We start from the raw sequence: 21,367 nt of genomic DNA, 5'->3' as shown, positions 1-21,367 counted from the left end.
CTCTCAGTGTTGATCTTTTTGCAATAGTTTACTTTTTCAATTTTCTTGGATATGCCCATATTACAATTATTAATTAAGTTAAAGGCTTATCTGCTTTATATTTCAGAAGATCTTCAGCAGTTTCCCTCTAAGCAAGCTTTTCCCTCTCTGAAGTTACAAACTGCTATCTTTATGTTCAACTCAAAACCTGGTGATGAAATTGTGTCTTGTCCTTTTTGATGCTCCTATTCTACATGACTTCTGAAACTCTTTTCTTAATAAGCTGCTTAATTTATTCTGTCAGCTGCTGGGCTTTAGGAGATCATTGGGCACGTCTACACAAGACACTACAGTGCTGTAATGATGGGCTACAGCGACATAGTGTTCGTTAGCAAAAACCATGACACTACCACTATGTCATCATAGCAATGTAGCAGCCAAAAATAACTGTGCGGCTGGCACGATGCAGTACGGGCTGTTACTGTGCCATCTTTTAGTACTTCCAAAAGGAAGTACTGAATGACAGCACAGTAACAAAGGCTCCTTACGGCCACATGTAAATGTGGCCAGTGTTTTTTTATTAAGTTACAGACTTTGTTTGTTTGCTTCATTTCTTTCTTCTCATAAAGAGCTTTTTTTTGTGCTCATTTCTCATGCTCTTTAAGTTTCAAGCAATGAAAACAATGTGTGTAGGTGCTTGCTGCTGGGGAACTATAGCGCTGGCAGTTCAAGAACAAACTATAAGATGCGTTTGCATTCACAAAGTGGCATTTGTGTCAGTGAGACATCAAATATGAGTCTGGATAAAGACATCTTTCAGACAGTAACTGGAGGGGTTGTTCTCGTGAAGAAGTGAGAACCTCCAAACAGAAGGATCTTAGTCTTGTTGAGCCACAGTTATCATGGATAGTTTATTTACAGCTGCCATGGGATATGTAGCTTGTCTTGTCACATGACCATTCCACAAGATCTTACCTCTATAAGAATGGTAATACTGTTTTATTAGCACAAGTGATGTTTCTGTATCTAATGCCACCCTCTTATATTGCATAACACGATTCGCTGGATTAAATCTCCTTCTTAATTCCACTCTAAAGGATACTGGAGAGAAACTTCTATGAAAACTGTAGACCAGTACTAGATAGCTTGAGAGGCTCTTTGGGCATTTTTACATGTGCTGTGGGAATTGGCACTGAGCACTTTAATGAGCAAGCTGCATTAATTAAAAGCGCCCGTGCGCCACATGCATCAGCATCGCCATGCATCTCTGCACTGAAAAAATGGTGGCAGGGCACACTGAACTAAAGATCGTCGAACGTGTTTTATTTCAAAGTGCACCACTGCCATTTTTTCAGTGCAGAGACACTGGTACACATGCTGTGGAAGGCTGATGGAGCATGCCAATTTCCATGCTCCAGCAGACTTGATTAATTGAGTCTGCTCTGACATGCTGTCTTTCCAGTGCCTTGGAGCAGGCTCCGTGCATGTGTATAGGAGCCCTTTCACCTCTAGATTTCTGGTATGCTGCAATGAGACTCAGAAGACAGTATTTCAGGAAGACTGCTAATATATTACTAACTGACTTCTAAGAAGCTGTTGAATGTTGTGTGGAGAGGCATGATCACCCTGGGATTTCTAGATGTGCAGTCCCCTAGTAATTTCATTATTATAGTTGGCACTTTGATTTATTTAGCTCTACTTAAGTCTTTTCCTAGGGGCTATCTCTGCACAGTCACCCTTCATGTTCTATTTCAGTCTGTGCTATAGTGAAGACTTGTAAGTTGCCATTAGGAGTTTATATTAAAGTACCTATCTGTAGTGTTCAGGTAGTGCTGCTGGGCAAGTAGCCTAAAATGGTTCTCTCAGTTGTATAGAACCAAAAGCAATCTGGGGGCCCTCCTGATCTAGAATTGGTCTGACATTTACATCATGTGTAAGTACTTTTATTTTAAAAGCAGTTATATTGTAAACTCTGTAAAGCTTTAAAAAAGAAGTTGTCAGCAAAGAGAAAAAGTATGCATGCCAAGCATGCGGACAGACACACACTTCCAATCGTGCATATGTGATGACAAGAATTTCTGAATAACAAAATATTGTTTCCGGCATAAGGGCCAAATGAAAAATTCCAAAGCCCTGGACACACCCAGCAGACCTCCTTATGAACATGCATGACAAGTGCTAGCACAGAGGCAGGGGCAGCAATATAGGGCCCCATTCACCCTATCATCTCTGCCACTGATTCAGCAAGTATAGCAGTAGAGGTCCCCTCCTTACATTAGAGGCACACTGGCAGCAAAATGTCCCTGTCCTTATCTCATCAAAGAAGGTGAATCTTCATGAGACAGAGATCTCAATCCCACTGTTTTTTTTCTCTTCCTGTCACGCATGGAGTCTCTTGTGGGGGCGGAAATGTTTGATACCTGCAAAACAGTGGGTCTTGGTTTCAACAAGCTTGAGTTGAAGTTTACACCTCTGAGAACTGTTATTTAAGGTGTTATGCAGACATCTCTGCATCAGTCACATCCAAGTGATGTTTTCAAGATTTTCTTTACATCCACAAAGGCTAGAAACTCTCCATTTGTTCAAATCTCAGATTCCAATATAAACTCATTTCTCAGTAGTACATGGAAGCCTTTTGTCCTACTAACAGACTTACAATGCGTATACCCTAACAACGTTGCCCTTTCCCGAACAACAAAGGTAAAGAGACCAGCTATCTCAGACCACCTTATGCTTAATATCTTTACATATTATTAACTTCCATGGAGCCAGTCAAGTTTTCCCAACATAATCTAAAAGTATTTGACTCTTATCACCTGTGTTGGAAGCCCATCCTAGTTTCAAACCACTATCATAACAAGTAGTCTTGGCCATGTTTCATTCTCACGTTCCCCTTCCTAACACTCCATTTACTCCCACTGGTATTGTTCTTTAACCACAGCCTAAATGGAGGCTGTTAAGATTCTCAAGAGTTAGTACTACCTTGGCATCACTAAAGTTGGTTAAGGCTTTACCTCATGTCTCTCTTTGCTATAGCAAGAATCCCTGACACAATTTTAATTTATGAAAAGCAGGGTAGATTAGCCTGAGCAGAGTGCTGCACTGCTGCTGCTGACTGTTTCTAGTACCTAAGTTAGCTGGTTTAAAGTTAGTTCAGGCATCTCTATATTAAACTGCAGTCTGCTGGTACCTAAACTAGCTACAGGCTTCCCTTGGTTTATGCGGGTTCTGTGTATGCGAATTCACTCTTATGTGATGACCCTTGTTGTACCCCAAATTCATTATATGCAAGGTAAACTCATTCTTATGTGATCAGCTCTGGGGTTCTGCTTGTCCCTACTCACCCTAGCCCCTGGGCTGTGCTGTGCCGCAGACAGGTGATGTCAGCTGCTCCCGGGGCCGCTGCAGCAGGGGCTGGGGTGAGTGGGGAGAAGCAGAGGCCCAGGACACAGTAAGGTAAGTCTGTAGGGGAAGAGGAAGGGGCAGGGGGGGAGTGTAACGGCACAGCCTGTCTGCTGCTCCTGGACCTGCAGCAGGGAGCAAAGCAGAGGAAACTGTGAGTGGGTATGGGGCGCGGGACGGGGGGGACATGACTGTTGCTGTTATGTGCACCCCAGGGGGGCTGCAGGCCATGGGGCTCTGATGTGTTGTTCCCAGTGGGAGCACTGGGAGGGCAGGTTGGGGGGGCTACAGTGAATTTTGGGGTAGCAGCAGCCCTTTTCCCATCACCGCAGCCTGCCCCAACTGCTGGGAAGAGCCCAGTGCCATTGCCAGCCCCAGCCTGCAGTGGCAGCCTGCTCTCCTCCCATGCACACATCTGTGGGCATGCACACCCCAGGAAGAGCCCGGCGCAGCCCCCCAGCCTGCAATGGTGCAAGACCTGGACTATAATAATTTTCTTCCATGAGTCTGTCAGTATCCTGGAGGCATTAGAAAGTAGCTTGGGTGTCTGTTTTAATGCCAAACATTTGCTGTTGATTGTTGAGACTGGGAGGATGGGATCAGCAGTATAAACTGATTCTGGGGGTGGATTATTGGAATTAGGCTAGGTCTTTAGAAAACAAGTGAACTATTTACCACTGCTGCATTCTCTCAGTGCAACACACAGGGGAAGATGAAATGCTTGCTAGTATTGCTATTGTAACTTTTGCTAAGCTGCTTTTGACTTTGCTTTGCCTCTTTCAAATTAGAGGGAATCTGGAAGGCTCTGATAGTGCAAGTAGAAAGGTTCTACCATTTTCAATCTTTCAATTTTCTTCCCTTTTGAAACAAGAAATAAATATTTATTGCTGTAGCTGCCAGCCATAACACTTTGGTTGCTGAAGATCTGCTGCAGGTCAAGACCAAGACCTGTGCTAATGCACTTTTCACACATCCCTAGGACCAGCTTACAGAAAGTCACTTAACCTTCCTGAACCTCATCTTTAAAATAGACATCCTTAGCTGCAAGGTAGTATTTAAGACTGTAAAGTCCTTGCAGCAGGAGTTGTATCACTTTCCATGTTTGGTGCATCTCTAAGCATATGATGAACATTCAATACATGCAAGAGTATAAGGGAAATGTATTAGTATTATTAGACCTGGTTGCCTTGTCTCACTATCTATCTGTTCCAAAGACTTCAGGTCCCTGCTCATTGTTTTTCCTTCATAGCCTCATATAGTGATCAAACAAAGACAACCAGCAAAATGGACTTTGGGTATGACATACTACAGCTAATAATACATAATATTTTTTGTAAGGATAATACTATTTTTTGCTATTTCTGTCTACAAAATCATCTTAAATCACATGACCATCTTCCTTCTCCATCCTCTCATTAGCACTACTGTAAACATAGCAGTACTGATTCAACAGTCAAAATAAATGCTTGTAGCAAGTAGGATTTTCCATTGGACTGTCCATGCCTGCCCTACATCTCTATACTGGTGATACAAATACTAGGTTGGTTTTTCAGTTATGGCAAACCCTACAAAGAGAAACCAGTTTTGTGCTGCTTTTAACTCTCCAGAGACTGAAGAAGTGGCAGCACTTACTGAATTTGCCCTGCCTTGGAAACCTACTATATAACTCCAAAAGCTGGTGGGCTAAATCATAGTAAGATTTTAACAAAAGACAGTATAAAAGAGCATTAGGATGCATGGCAATAGCTGTTCCTTTGCTTTGTTCTGTATTATGTGACAGGAATTGTCAACAGGGACAGTGAGATAAATATCCAGAGTGGAAAAATACTGTCTCTGCTTCAAACTGCAGATGTATGCACTCTAGTTGCAGTCTTAGAATCAAAGCTGTCACTTAGTGCTTTGGACTTGCATCTCATACCATAACTAAGGATGAATGAGTGGGGCATGATATAGAGGGGGTGCTAGAATGAAGGGCCCCAGGGATCCCACACTGGCAGGCACAGCCAACCCACATGGGCTAGAGACAGAAATTACATTCAAACAGTATAAGTGATCAGAAACCAGTTCAAGTATGTAACACAACAGAAGTTCAGTGCACTGAACCACTTCAAACCACTTTCAAAATGGCCAAAATCAGTTTAAGATAAACCTGGATGGATGTAGTATCAGACTTAACTGATTTAGGTTAAATCGGTTTATTGAACTTGTGGCCCAGATGCCCTCCAGATTCAAGTTAACTCACAGTCCCCCAGCATCCCAGAATGCTTTGCACCTCCCCTGCACACCCCCGTCCCCCTCACAGGGTGTGCGCGCTAGACTTGACCCAAGCTGTCTGCTCCAGCCTAGCAGGGAGGCATGCTGTAGCGCTCCCCAGCTTCTGGCCTGAGTCACTGCAAGCATGTGGCTGCATTTTCAGAATCAAAAGTGAACGTCTGTTCAGTTGCTTAACAGTTCAATCTATGCAGTTTAGACTAACCTGCAAAGATGGAATAAGTTCAGCCTCAGGCTTTTTGACTGTCTGCACTTAGCCGTGGAGATAACTGTGAAACAGGCCCTCTCCCCCAACCTTCCCAGTTCTTGAACCTAGATTTAGATCTTGTTTTTATAGTTGCTCCTTTCTACATGTTGGACTGACAGTGCTAGATCCAAACACCCCTGAACTGTGGGGCCAGGGACAGAAGTTACACATTGTGAGCATGTTCTTCTTCTAGGGCACACAATAAGATGTTATAGTTTCCCCGTCTCACATTTAGGTGTCAATCTCACCTGCCATGACTTTGATGGGAGTAATTAAAGGGGGACACCACACAAGAGGAGTGCTCACTTAGTTTTAATAATGAGCATCAGCAGTGCCTGCTCACAAGAAGTGTAACTTGGCTAGCCACCAGCTGTAGGTCCCTCAGCTGGCTCTACCTACAAGTTCCTGATTCACTTATCAGTCCCACAATGAACACTCAGCAGGTGGGCATTTGCAAGCCAGCCCTGTTTATCAATTCACAGCAACGGATCCAGACTGAACTGCAATCACCTGGCTGAATCAGCAATGCATCTTCCAATGGGCCGGATGCCCAGCACTTGCCACATCAACAAGAAATTCTTGGTGAATCTCTCTCTCATCGCTTGCGCCTCCGCGCAGGCTGCGTGCTATCTCTGGCGTCTAAAGCCTCGGCTCCTCTTCCCCTTCCGGGGAAGTGCTGATCGCACTGGCAGTCCTTAATACAATGTTTCCACCTGGCTGTTGTTAACCTCCGGTTGTCTGCCGCCAGTCGTAAAGACTTAATTGGCAATTAAGCCTTTTGTTATCTCAATCTGATTGAACACCTCACCACTGTCAGCAAGTAATGGGTACTTCACCAAAGTCCATAGCGGGTATTTAGTGTCCTGGATGGGCAAACAGTCAATATGTCACCCAGTTCCACAGGTCAGGCAGAAAGTTCTCAACAAAATGGGTGTTTTTCCCAGATGTTCCTGTAACAGGGAAGTGTCTCCCTGTTACACACATAAACCAGTTTAAGTGATCAGAAACTGGTTTAAGCCTGTAACAGAACAAAAGTTCAGTGCACATAAACCAGTTTCAAAATGGCCGAGACTGGTTTAAGATAAATCTGCTTGAATGTAGTATCAGACTTAACTGATTTCGGTCAAACCAGTTTATGCAATATCTGTCCCAGGCCGCTTGCTTGTTTAAGTTAAATCAGACTCCCCCAGCATCCTGGCATGCTCTCTGCTTCACAGCAGGGCTGGCCCCTCCCCTTTGCTCCCTGGCTGCAGCTCTGACAGAGACTTGCAGGCACAATAGCATCTTCCTGGCTTCCTCCTGCGCTCCCCTCCGTGCCTCACCACTCCCTGACACATAGCATTAGCTAGCAGACCACATGCTGGCTACAGTCCATGCTGTGTCAGATTAGGACTTTTTGGAGCTAATCAACAGCTCAGCTGGTAATATCCCTCCATTCTTTCTTTATTGAAGAAGAGCTTGAACTAATGAGAGAGGCTGTTGTTTTTCTGATGAGGTGATAAATGCTGCTAACAGAGCTGATAAATGCTCTGTTATCAAGGAGGGGAGTAACCCCTCCCTAATACTTCCGGGCCTGGCCATGCCCCCCTCAATTCAGTCCTGTGGAAGGGAAAGGAAGTCTGCTGTAGTGCCCCCCTGGCTTCTAGCCTGAGCCACTGCAGGCATATGCTTGCATGTCTGGGATGTCTGTACAGTTACAAACTGATTTAGCCTAGCCAGGTTAGATTAACCTGCAAAGATTGAATTAATTCAGGCTCAGGCTTTTTGCATGTCTGTCCCTAGCCAAGGTGATCATCTACTGGTGAAATCTATTTAAAGGTAGTACAGTCATCCAAAGGAAGTAGTGGATTTCTTACTACTTCAGACATTAACACTAGAATGAAAAAAGCATTAGGAACCTGTTTCACCTTGTCTTCAAGATGAAAAACTAGATAGCCTTTGTGGGTCTTTTCCTTAATAACATTTGGGACATCTAACTTATGTATATCTACATATTGAATTAGTTATGCTGTTTTCTCCCTGGAGGTTCAGAATGAGCAGAAGACACTTTAGATGAGGAATCAGATATATCAGCAGAACTCTGTGGAAGGACTTGGGTTCAATTTTATGAGTTCTTCATTCTTGCAGATGCTAGAAATTTTAAGTCTGCATTTTTTAAATAAAATACACACCCTAGTCATTATCATCATACTTGCATCTAGGAAGTGGATATACACGAGAACAGCGATCCTCACCTTCCGGATTACAGAGGCTGAAGAAATACTGCATGCAAGCTGAGTAGTTTAGCAGTATTATGGAAGTATGGTCCATTTTTGCATGGATATTCTGTTACTACTTACAATTATACCTGACAAAATTTGGAAGTGGAATAGAGGAATGAGCACTATACATGATTAACTAATGGCAGAGTTGAAATATTGCATTTTCTGCATCACACACTTCTAAAATTTACAAGCTAATGAGTTATTTTTAGAGATATAGAGATTTAATCTATAAAATTCAGTTGAGGGACTGAAGATTCCCAGTGTCTGGTTTTCAGATTTAGTAGATTGGTTTGAACCATTGATGCTGATGTTGGCAATTACCATTGTAACTGGATCAACAGATTCTGAAAATGCAGGGTTGCTGTCTTGGGCCCTTTGCCTTTCCTAAAAGTCATCTTTGGCACTTTACCCCAACAGACTTATGCTCCAGTATAAGTAGGCAGAGAAAGTGAATCTATTATTCCATGGATAACAGAATTATTTACAGTGATTTGCCCAAGCCTGTGCAACAAATCCTTGGGACAGCAAGGATTAAAACCTAGGATTTCCTTCATCAGCTGATCATTCAGAAAACATTTGCTCAGCTGCGATATAACCTATCAGGGTAGATTGCTTAGTCGTGTCTTGGTATATTCTCTTACATATTATGAACCAGATTCTTCTCCAGCTTAAATTCCATGTATCATATAGTGGTCACTGACATTCAGGTATCGAGGACTTTGTTTCTCACTGTACACAGTATAAGTTAAGGAAAGATTTAGCATCATGGTATTCCTACAAAAAAATGAACAATAATTATATAACCAGCAGTTGCATTGTAATTTCTATACATGCGATTTCTCAGCTGTTTTTATAAAGAGATTGGAGGTGTAAGAGACTAATAACTAAATCCACAGAAGTTTTTCATCAAAATGTCTGAAGTGGCTTTTGTTGCCATCTACATATGCAATGTATACATACCCTCCATCTGAGGGCCATGTATTCAAATACTTTAATTTGCTCAAGATTCTGTTTGTCTCAGTATTCACTGTAAAATGCCTATAGGGCATGCTCAGAAACTATTTTTGTATGCCAGTAACATCTTTTTGTTATCTTAGTCTATTGGCAATCTATGAGCACCAGCATGTAATTCAGAGGTATCAAAAATATTTTATTCCGAGACCAGTTTTGATACGTTTACTCATGCTAAATAGTAGGGGTGTGCAAAATGAGCTATATTCGATTCAGATTCGGATTCCGCCCAAACTGGGGGCAGTGATTCGATTCATTGATTCAGATTACTGTCCCAATTCAATTCAGCTGAGTCCAAATCTGAAAATTCAGTGCTGATTCAGAGAAGCAGTGATTTGGCCATAGACACAGCTTTAAATGTTTTTTCTACATACCTTGGGGTACCAGGCATGGCTCGTGAATGCTGAGATGGTGGGGTGGATGGAGCGTCTGACAGGTGGACCCCCCTGCATCGCCCCCCCCGGCTTGGTAATCGGCCACAGGGGGGACCCCAGGTGCCCCCCCCTCAGACCCAGGAGGCACCAGTTGCTGAGCGGAGGGAAGGGGGGGAGATGCGGAGGTTCAGGGGCTGAATCTCAGCTGAATCGAATCAGTGACCAAAGCTTTGTACAGTACCTTACTATAATTTTTATTTGTACTAGACAAATTTGTCCTAGGGTAGTCAGTATGGAATTCTACCCAGCATGAAAAAGGTCTTCACAGTCTATCTGTGGTATTTAAGTCAATCCAATCAACAGTTTGAAACTACCATAAAGACCTTTGCTGTGGGCTTTATGGTAGGGACAGCCAAAACAAACCTTTTATCATTAAATTTCTTGAATTGAAATTTTCTGTTAAGGTTCCTATTTGCCTGATTTGCTTTCAAAGAAGGACATGGACACCATAACTTAGTCAACTCAAGTTTGAAACTAAACCATGTTTACACAAAGTACACCAAAAATACAATGTGTTTTTTGGGCTCATCTCATTTTGAATATACTAGGTGTTCTGTAAACAATGCTAAGGATCAGTGGAAATATAAATTATATTTTTTCTTTTTCAATGACACAACTTCTTATAGAAAAGTAAATTCCCACAGACTGGGAGAGAAGTATAGTGTGTATATATGTTGCAAATATAACTCCACAACACAGAGGTTATGGGTGAACAAAAGTAACAAATTCTGGAGACAAAATATAGAATGTTTTAAAATCCATAGCAAAAAGATAGCTTTGGTTTGGGATTGATGGAAAAACTGAGTGTACTTTGGTCTGAATATTTCAACTGAGGTAAACTCCCATTGAACTCAGAGAGAGTTTTGACTGAGTTGAACTGTCAGATCTGGATTAGTTGCAAGCACTATAAAATTATATCTAAAGCAACCAAAAAGTTGTTGTAGGTGGCACAATGAGTTAATGCTTTAGATGCACATATGTAGATGGTGGTATCAGTTTATATTCGTTTCTCATGGAATAGGAATTTGATAATTATTGGTCTAGATCACCAAGTCCTGCATCATTCAGCATGATTAATAGTTTCTCCTTAAGAACGTCTTTGGCAAGAATTGGGCAAGTAGGGGTGTTTGCACATCTTCATTGACGTACATCAGCAGAATCTTGCATAATGCCTGGCTGCCTTCTCTGGGCCTGGCCAGCATCATCAATCTCTTACTTGCATAAGCACTAAAATCTAACTAATGATTGCTTTACAAAGTTGTGCTTTTAAGCACTTTTTAATCTGCAGCCATAAGACCTGCCTGGATAAAAATATTCTGGCAGTCAAACATTTCATAGTTCTTCCAACCATGTAACTTGAAGCTTTTATGTTTGTTACAGTATCTGAGAGCCTACCTGAAAGTCTTTTTTGTAAGGTTAAGAAATAAAGGGTACTTATGCAGCTATTCATTCTAACAACCTGAGACACAATAAATTCTAAACATCCTTGAATGCAGTAAAAGTTATATCATTAAATAATGCATAAAGGCAGGCTTACTGCTGAAAAGGATATAATGTACTAGAGTTGTGTCATGCCCTCACTCTGTCCCATCTCTCTACTTGTCTACAGATGCCAGATGCATATTGTCACGTTTGTGCTAACTTTTTCTTTTTTTAAAGCACAAGTTTCAGAGCTGAACAAATGACAAACTTTATTTCAACAGCTAATGTTGTTTTCCTGTTTCCTATTTGCAGTAGAGCTGCTCCCTCTGCTGAGTTTTCTGTAGACAGGCATCGTCATCTCATGTCCTTCCTTACCATGCTTGGACCCAGCCCTGACTGGAATGTTGGACTCTCAGCTGAAGACCTCTGTACCAAGGATTGCGGCTGGGTTCAGAAAGTTGTTCAGGATCTGATACCATGGGATGCTGGCACTGACAGTGGTGTTACCTATGAGGTATTCATAATATTTGTAATGCCATGTGAAAACCACTTTATGTTTCTCCAAGCACTTTGCTTACAGGAAAACCACAGATAATTGAAACAGGTATGGATAACGTTTGTTGTCCTTTATTGTGCCTGTTTTCCTACTCTGAGCATAGATGCTTCATAAAGGAAACAGGATGAGCCACGGACACTGAAGAAAATGCAGATGTGGTCTAGCCAGAATTAGGACTACATGGGCACATCCAGACAAGTGCAGTCATGCAGTACATGGCACTGCAAACATGTTTGCAGCACCACATACTGCACAGTCGGGTGTTCTCTGCACTGCAAGGGTGTACCGCCTGAGCATGCACTGTGCCGGGTTTTTTTGGATATCCAGGGGTAAAAAAAAAGGGCGAAAAAAACCCCAGAACAACACACACTTGGCCAGCGCGCACTGCTGAAAAATGGAGCTAGCCCTCCCAGGGCCACGCTCCACTGCCAGCCGGGCTCTGTGTAGCAGAATCACTATGGTTGGAGCCCCAAGAGGCTCCCAGGACCCCAGGTAAGGCTGCTGGGGCCAGCACTAGGCTGGCCCCAGCTTCCCCTCCCCACCCGTGGCAACTTGCTGCGTGCCAAAGCACGCATGGGACAGGCGTTCCCCAGGTTCAAGAAGCGGCAGCGCAAAATGAACCACCACTACTTGTTCCCAGAGAGCCAGACATCCACACATCTGGACGTACCCCATAAGTACTGAAATGATCAACAGTACTAACTTACCATGTGCCATTAAGAATTCAAGGACACTAACATAATTCTGATTAATTTGACCAGAAATATATAAGATAACCACAAATTACCTGACTGAAGTGCATGCATATTCACAGCATCATGGGCAACTGGTGCCTCCCGAGTTGTGGGGGGCACCAGATCGCTGACACAGGGGAGGGTCCCCCATCAGCCAATCACCAAGCCAGCGGCAAAACCAGAAGTGCACTTTTGCCGGCATTTCCCGTTTCATGGCTGGACTTCCACAGGGTGCACGTGCACCCACGTGCACCCCCTACATGTCGCCAATGCACAGCATATTGCCGTATTAGCATTCAGAACTTGTTAAGAACCAAATTATGAAGAAAATCTAATTCCTGTTTTTCTCTTTCTCTCTACAAGTATGTATGGTTAAGCAGATGTTAAAGCTCCACCCTAAATAGGGATGCTTTCCTATATCAGTGCTACATATTAGTTATTAATCATTTAATTTGTCTGAATAGTGCTATTATTTGGTGCTTATCTGTGTAAATATGAGCAGATCTGCCTGCTATAAACCCATGATGGTTGCCCCTTAACATTGTGTTACCCACTGGCCCCCTGCAAATGTGATCTTTTATGATTTTTTCTAAGAATAGAGGTGAGGCTAACTGGCCTATAATTACCTGGGTTCTCCTGCCTCCCCTTCTTGAAAACAGGGACCACGTTGGCCCTTTTCCAGTCCTCTGGGACCTGTCCCGAGTGCCATGAGTACTCAAACAATTGCACCAGTGGTTCTGCTATGTCATCGGCCAATTCCTTTAATGCTCCTGGGCGAAGATCATCAGGGCCTGCCGACTTAAATATGTCCAACCCTTCCAAGTGCCCCTTCACTAGGTCAATGCCAACCGTTGGTGGATTAGTATTACTCTCGCTCCAGACTAAAGACTCATTGGGGGGTGTATTTGTATCCATGTCCAGGAAAACAAGCAAAGAAATTATTTAAGAGCTCTGCTTTTTCCATCCTATTAGTTATGAGTTGCCCTAGTCCATGCTGTAGCGGCCCTATATTACCCTGTGCCTTCTTCCTGCTCCCTCCATACTTAAAGAAGGACTTTTTGTTATCCTTAATCTTTGTTGCCAACTTGAGTTCTGTATCTGCTTTGGCCTTCCTCACTGCTTCCCTGAAAGCGCAAGCCAAGCAAGTATACTCTTCCTTGGTGGCTGCCCCCTGTTTCCACAGCCTGTAGGTGTCTTTTTTCCTCTGCAGGCTCTCCTGGATTTTCCTGCTCAGCCAAGAAGGTTTTTTGGCTCTTTTGCCTCCCTTTGCATGTACTAGGATGGTGTCCCTCTGTACCTGTAGGATCAGTCCCTTGAGGAACTTCCACCCCTTTTGGACTCCCATCTCACAGATGTGATGACCCCTCAGTCCCACCCTAACCAATCTCCTGAGCTCATTGAAGTTGGCGTTCCAGAAGTCTAGCACTACTGCCCTACTAGTTGTCTTTCCCACCTTATCAACTGGTGGTCACTATCCCCTAGGTTACCTTGCTCCTGTAGATCCCCCACCAATTCCTCCTCTGTGACCAGCACCAAGTCAAGTAAGGCATCTCCCCTAGTGGGACTGCATACCTCCTGTGTTAGATGCAGGTCTTGTATGCAGGTTAAGAACCTACGTGAATGGGCAGACCTGGCTGACTGCTCCTCCCAGCAGATGTTTGGGTAATTCAAGTCACCCATGACAACTAGGTCTTTTGAGTATACTGCCTTTGAAAGCAGTATATCTGTGTTTTACAGAAGAGTAGAAATGACACAGAGAGGGTAAGTCAGAAGTTGCTTGTAGCACAGCAAGGGACAGACCCCAGTTCTTTAGAGATTCAGCCCAGTGCCATCTATTCCACTTTGCCTGGAATCTCCATTAAAACAGTAAATGGGATCCCTCTCCCCACCTTTCAGATGAGTGCCTTTACCTCTGAGTTATATGGTCACCTAGGGCACTTTTACACGTACTCCAGGGGTGGGGGCCACGCTTTAATTACAGCAAAGTAGAAGAGCTGCAAGAAGAGAGAGATTGAACACACACTCTAATGGTTGGTTTTATATTATCACTCTTGAATGAAAGGACATTATCTTTGTTTTTTAAAGAAAGGTGTCAGGTAGTCATTCCAGCAGAGGGGTCTCAGCTTTAAATTCTGAGGTGAGAGAGACACTTCCCTCAGCCCAGAGGTAGGCACCTAATCCCTTTAGTCAAGACTTACTGTAGGTTTCTCATTCATTTCCTTCTGGGTAACATAGGCAGTTCATTGTCCAGCATGCTGGTTTCTGTGTCTCCTGTTCTTAGGCACCTTACTCTCCTCTAGGCACCTAATTTGAGAGTCCAGATTCCATGAGGCAGAGTACCTAGAAGTTAGATGTTGAAACACACAGCATTAAAACAATTAAGGGCCTTTTATGAGCAACTCAGTGGGTGTGTTTGCATGTGTAATTAATGCGCATCAATAAACTCCAGAGCTTGTTGCTCCAGAGTTTTTTGCTCCTGGCCACTTGTTTGAATGCGTGCCTAGGGATGTTTCAACAGTGTCTGCATGCTTTGAGAACCTGGTAGGGGCATGAGGGTGTTTCAGCACATGGGCTGTCTGCTGGCTAGCCCCTCACTGAAGCACCCTTGTGCCCCAGCCAGCCCTGTTACCATCTATACATGCTTCTAAGTACTATGATTTACTGTGCCGCCAAATAGTACTTGTGTCTGATGGAACTATCCAGTGGTGCTGTAAATTAGTCCGCTGGGCCTTAATTGCTGTGCATATGTAGATGGTGATGCTTTACTGTGCAGTGGATTAGTCCACTGTGCAGTAAAATGCACATGTAAATATGCCCAGTATGTGTTAAATCTGTGTGGTATTAAAGTTAGAACGTGCTCTGAGCAGTTGCACAGTAATGTTTACTACAATCTAAACGGTACATCCCAGGCTCTAGTGTGGTGGTAAGGCAGCCCCAGCACTGGTGCCCCTCGGTGAGGAGAAAAAGCAGGATTGGGCCCCTAGCAGGCTGCAGTTCTGTGATCCCAGAGGGGAATGTGGGGCTGTGAGACTCAGCCCCTCTACTTGCTGTTGATCCTTACAACTTGAACGGACACCTCATGGGAGCACAAATTCCTTGTATTGTCTTTGTGGAGTGGTCCGACAATAGCTGAACACATTTTTACTTAATACGATCTGGAAATACTCCTGCAAAAAGTCATAACTTGCTTGAATGTGCGGATGCTTATATTTTAAGTGCAGTTAACACATCCTATATGTAATGTGTGTTATGGCCCTAAATCTCTGTTGTTAATCTAGCTAGTAAAGTAAACCTCCAAAGTGAGGAGAGCAATGGTGGTAAGAAAGACAGGAAATCTGTCATGCTGCAGGTACAGGCTGAGGAAAGTATCCTTAGAGCAACTGGACTTTACTAGCAGAAGAAATATAATCAAGCAGATCCTGAATGAGACCTGTCCAATGCAAGTACTTTATTTTTTGATGTTGTATAGTCTTCAGACTTCTCAGGGAATATAAACCAGCTATTCCCTTCTCTGCATAATCTGTTTCACTGATATGATTGAAAGAACATATGAACAGACAGAAAGCTATAAAAAACAAAAACAAACCCAAAACGTATTTGGCTCCTGGCCAAAAGGAAATGTGATTATATAAAATAGCCTAATTTTCCATTATGTGATGTACAGGAAAAAAAAAAGATGCCTTTGTTTTTACAGTTCTTCTTTTATGCACCTGGCATTCAAAAGTTAGTTGTATATTCATGTAAAGAATATCTCTGGGCAAGTCAACAATATCACAGGTAAAAGCTGTATGTTTGTTTTTCACAGCCATGACACTTTCAGAAATACAAATAGGTCTGCTAGGGTTTTTACTAAAAAGCTACATTAATTTGCATCACTGTTATATTAGTGTAACTTCATTCATTCATTCAAGTGAATGAGGAAGCAAGCCTTTCTTCTTTGTTACCTAAGCCTGTCATTATTGTGATTTTTATTAATGAATTTGGCTCTATATATGTTCATAGTTATGGGAATTTATAATTGTTATATGCAGTTAGCTAAATGCAATTAGTTTTTAAACAAGTGTTATTGTAAAAAAACATTTTCAAATAATTTCCCATGACAAAAATATTAATAATCAAATAGTTTGTACCATTAATTTTCTTCTATAAAAATACAATTTTTACATTGTATGCCAAGTTTATATAAAAACCTCTTCCTTTCTTTCCCCTATGATAAATTGCATGATAACACAAAATATTAAGGCAACACTACACAGATTGGTAATTTTCATTAAAGCCAGAGAGCGCTGTTTATGTGTTTTCAGTACACAATATCTGAACAATCGATCTAGAGCTGTGTGCAGTAATGTAATTATGGCTTCACCAGTCTGTATACAGATTCTTTCTCTTGTTTATAGCAGGATGTCTCAAATCTTACATTTCTGCCACTGTGTAAATCTGCATGTTTATATCAAATGTACCGCCTACTATTACTTTTGTTTTTAGTGGAATTATTCCACTCTTAGTACCTTATTTCCTTTCCTTTATAGACAGGAAAGTAGGGCTAGAAGGGAACTGACAAGGTCATGTAGTGCAGCCCCTTGCTCAAAGCAGGATCATCCCTGACTAAGCCATCCTAACCAAGTGTCTGCCTACCTGCTTTTGAAAGTTTCTAAGCATGAAGATTCCACAACTTCTCTAAGTAGCCTGTTCCAGTGCCGACTATGGTCATAGTCATATTAAATTCCTCCTAATGTCCTGTAATTTCCCCTGCTGCAGTTTATAGCCATTGCTCCTAGTCTTGTCCCCTACAGCGATAGAGAAAAGCCCTTGTCCAGCCTCTCTACAATCATCTTTCAGGTATTTAAAGATGGTTATTAAATCTCCCCTCAATATTCTCTTCTCCAGGCTATTAACCTGCCTTTCTTTCTGCCATTCCTCTTACCTATAAAAACACCACACTTTCCTCTTAAGCCTTGCCTCCCAGGCCCCTGATCATTTTTGTTGCCCTGCGCTGAAATCCTTCCAAACTGTCCATATCCTTCTTGAAGTGTGGGGCCCAAACACTGGACATGGTACTCCATATGAGGCCTCACTAGTACTAAACAGAGCAGAACAAAGACTTCCTTTGATTTGCAAGTGACACTTTTATTAATACAACCCAGGATGCTGTTGGCTTTTTTTGCAGCAAGAGCACACTCTTGGCTCATATTCAGCTTTGAATGTTGCTGTTGCAAACTATTTTTCCTAGATGGGATTTGCTGTTTACTAACCCAATATCTAACCTTTCTAAGACCATTGATTCTGTCTATTCTCCCTATAGGTCAACAGCTCCAAATTTAATGCCATGCCTAAATTTAATTAATGTCCTGTTACTTTCTCTTCCAGATAATTAATAAAGATCTTAACTGAAACCACTTCCCAAGTAGTGTAGCCATTTATCATCCTTGGAGACAGTTTTCAGTTTTAAGATAATGAAGACAGCATTTTTTTTAAACAGAAGCTTATAAAGAAAAAAGGTGGACTCTTCTCACATTTACATAATACTGTACCACAGACCAAACAGTTATTCTGCTGTGCTGTTAAGTTGGGATCCCATTAGTCATTAATAAGCTAAAGCAGCCTGACTTCATTAACTTCTTATCTTCTTAGGTAACTAAAATACAGAGAGGAAGTTAGATCTAGTGGCAAGAGAAGTTAGCAAAGGCATGATATTCAAACCAAAACTGTGCCTACTCTTAAATACTTGTAAACAGCTTCTTAGGGCACCTATACAGGTGACAGATATCTGCTCCAACATGTGGTAATTACCACACATTGGAGCAGACTTGATTAATCAAATCTGCTGGAGTGTGCTAATGAGCATGCTCCAGTAGCCTCCACATCATGTGTATTCAGCATGCTTGACAATGGTGGTGGGGGTACTTTAACTCAAGCTTGTTGAACAAGTGCCCCCACCACCATTTTCAAATGCAGAACACTGAATACATATGATGCTGTGGGCACTTTAATTAGTGAGGCTGTTGGAGCTACTCTAATTAAAGTGCTCCCCCCTCCACCCTGGAGTACATGTAAAGATGTCCTTAGTCATTGTAGCTAAACAAAAAAAGTCACATTAAAACTATTTTTCAGTGGAATTTTTTTTGACAAAATGATTTTTTTTAAAGAAAAAGGTGTGCTTTCTGTGAGACAATCTATTACCCCCAAACCAAAAATGTTTTCATTGTCAGCAGAAAATACTACTACTACTAAATCAGCAATGTCACTGTGATGCCCTGTGGCAGTTGTGGATCATGTACTTATGCTTTGATCCTTCTCTGTGAGCTAGGATTCCCCAGTAAGACTGTTTTCCATGATGTACCACTGCCAGGGACTCTAAGGAAACACTATGATATCTCAACAAGAGAGTGACATAGCACATCATAGGTAATAATGTTTAGGGAGCTTCACCCATTAAAAAAAGCATGAGGGCATGAGCATTTGTGAATCAACATTTTTGGATTTCAGCCCAAATCTTTTGGTGTTGGTTAAACTATTTTTGGGTTTCTTTTCTTTTTCTTTTGCTTCTTTTTTTGTCTAAAGTTTTTTTCATCTTTCTCAACATTTTCCATGGAAAACCCGATTTTTATTAGGCATTTTGACTTGCATGTGGAAGGATATGTAGACATGCATATTCATGTGAAGAGTTATATGTATATGCAAGATTAAAAGCATGATTTGGATAGTTAGATGTGGTATTTCCCCTAGTTTTTTTTTATTTTCTAGTTACTTTTAGCGTCTTGTTGATTTATATTTTTGACTTGGATTACTTCAGTATGCAGGACCAACTTTTTTGTCTGCTGTTTGTTCTTGTAATTTGATTGGTGTCTGGGGTACTATCTTGCAAAAAAAAAAATTATTTGCCTGTATTTGGAAATTTGGTGTTTTGAAAATACTAAATACTAAGGTTTTTGCTTCTAAATGAAAAAAATCCTGGGAACAAATAGACTGGTTTCTCCCTAAGTTTATTCATATAAGTAGGTATACGATTTTAGATTTTTCAAGAAAACAGATTTCCTTTTATAAAAGACCTCGAAAACACCAGATTTGGGGCTAGGATATGAAATTAATAATATTTGCCGCAGTCTCCTATTTTTTCCTTTAATTTATTAGAGAAAAGGGTCTCATTTTCAAATTTGGATTCACTAATTCCATACACACTTTTTCAAACATTGCTCTGGAGTAATGTTTAAGCTCATTATTTATTTATGAGTATCTACCCCTCTATACTGAAGTTGACAGTATCTTCTCTTAATAGTTTGTGGTTTATTTGTGCATGTGTATGTGTGGAGGTCTCATTTGTTACTTAGGCTGCAGGATTGCAAATGAGACCAGATCAGGGCTTCTGATAAAGTATACGTATTGTCTACAATTTTAGCCTTTCGTGCTGTGCAACAATAGATATTTATGAAAATAGGTTAAAATCTTGAAAATGGAAGAAGTCAAAAAGAATGTGACAGGATGGGGCAAGATGTGTGGTTATGAAAAAAAATCACTCTCAAGGTTTGAAATGAAACCGTGAGTAAGAACAAGGAGACTGACGCTCCTAAGAGAATGAGCAAGTTTGTTGTGGAATATTTGAAGGACAATAACAGAGGAGAAAAAGAGTTACAAAGTTTTGGATGAATCATCTATGCTGTTGAGTATTGGTACATGTGCCTGTTGTAACTATGAATTAAATGGATAATGAGCAATTGTGCAGAAGCAATAGATTACTGTATGTCAATGTCTTCATACACTTGCCTTTTCTTTTCCCACCAGTGTTTTTCAACTGTTTTTTTACTAAGTTCATCTCTTCTTTGCTCTGTATATTGCTGTGTTTGTACTATAGTAAATCATGTGTTTTGAAAACAAAAAAACCCAACTAAAATAATGCATGCATTGAGTAGAAGATTTCTGTCTGCTATGGCAAAGCAAAGCATTCAAAAGATTACTTTCCATCATCAGTTTCAAAAAGAAAATGTGTTTATCCTTATGTGCCTCTTCTGCCATCTGGCTGCTAGCTTTCCTTATCCTTCCATAGCAAAATATGCCACTATTCCTTAAAACTAGTATCTCCAAAACCCACATCTTGTGGTATAAAAAAAACAACATTAGAAAAAATCATTTCTAAAATCCAATAAGTTGTTAATTAAAGCAATTTCACCTGCATACTGAGGTGGAGATCTAAAAATCTTGTCCTTTTCATCTTACCTTTTATTGGTTATGGGTCTTACTATGTTTTTAGAGAGCTTAGAACAATGGAGCCCCAGTCTTTGCAGTATTCAGCACTCTGATTACACAAGTAATATAATGTCAGTTCACTCTTTAGCTCTTTTAAACAAGTCTATGTACTAATCGGAATTTATTTTCAAATTCTGACTGTTCCAAAAAACAAATTTTATGTATAGCAGTAACTCTTCTATGCATTTTGATTCCTTTTATGTATAGCAGTAGGCATTTTAATGAATTTTCTTGTTTACCTGTCAAAAAACAAAGCTAATAATAGAAGTCAGTGATCAACACAAAATTTTCTACCTTTTTTTCCAGCTATGGTTCTGTTCATTTCAGGAGGTTTTTTATGGCAATGTGTCAAAAGGCGTGTGCGCACAACACTTTAAAGTGGGCTAAATGCTTTTGCACCTCTTTAATTGTGTTGGTGCTTGCACACCTCAGCAGTGTATTGCACATTAATTCCAGCCACTGTAGGAAATTCAGCGGCGTAATTGCGCCTTAAATGACTTGGGGTGCAACAAACTGAAACTCCTTCGAGGAGTTTTAGTGTGCTGCCCTTAGAGCCACGGAGCAAAGCACCAGGCTCCATGCGGCTCCATGGTTTTGCAGGAAGCCCTGCAGGCAGCCTGGCAGCAGCTTGGGAAAGCAGGCTCTACCCAAGAAAAGCAGTAAGCCTGATCTCTTTTTTTTCCCACCTGGAGCCTGCCTGAGCTGTGCAGGGGCCTGGTGCTTCCCTACATGGCTGCGGTGCTCCCCAGGACCGCCCAAGCCAGGTGCCTGTGGGTGGATGCCACTCGGGGGGGTAGGGGAGCACA

The 21,367-nt window shown here is 41.6% G+C and overlaps 1 protein-coding gene across 1 annotated transcript in view; it reads left to right on the top strand.

Annotated features, from left to right (window-relative positions):
• SPON1 (spondin 1) overlaps nt 1–21,367 on the top strand; it is a 376,259-nt gene that overhangs the window by 336,803 nt on the left and 18,089 nt on the right. Inside the window, exon 8 of the mRNA XM_006027949.3 lies at nt 11,343–11,544. Coding sequence (XP_006028011.1) covers nt 11,343–11,544 — 202 coding nt within the window. The remainder of the gene's footprint in view (nt 1–11,342; nt 11,545–21,367) is intronic.

The sequence above is a fragment of the Alligator sinensis genome, unplaced genomic scaffold, assembly GCF_000455745.1.
Source record: "Alligator sinensis unplaced genomic scaffold, ASM45574v1 scaffold1072_2, whole genome shotgun sequence".
Taxonomy (NCBI): domain Eukaryota; kingdom Metazoa; phylum Chordata; order Crocodylia; family Alligatoridae; genus Alligator; species Alligator sinensis.
Note: the sequence above shows the minus strand (reverse complement) of the source record. Positions and strands in the feature narration are given on the sequence as shown.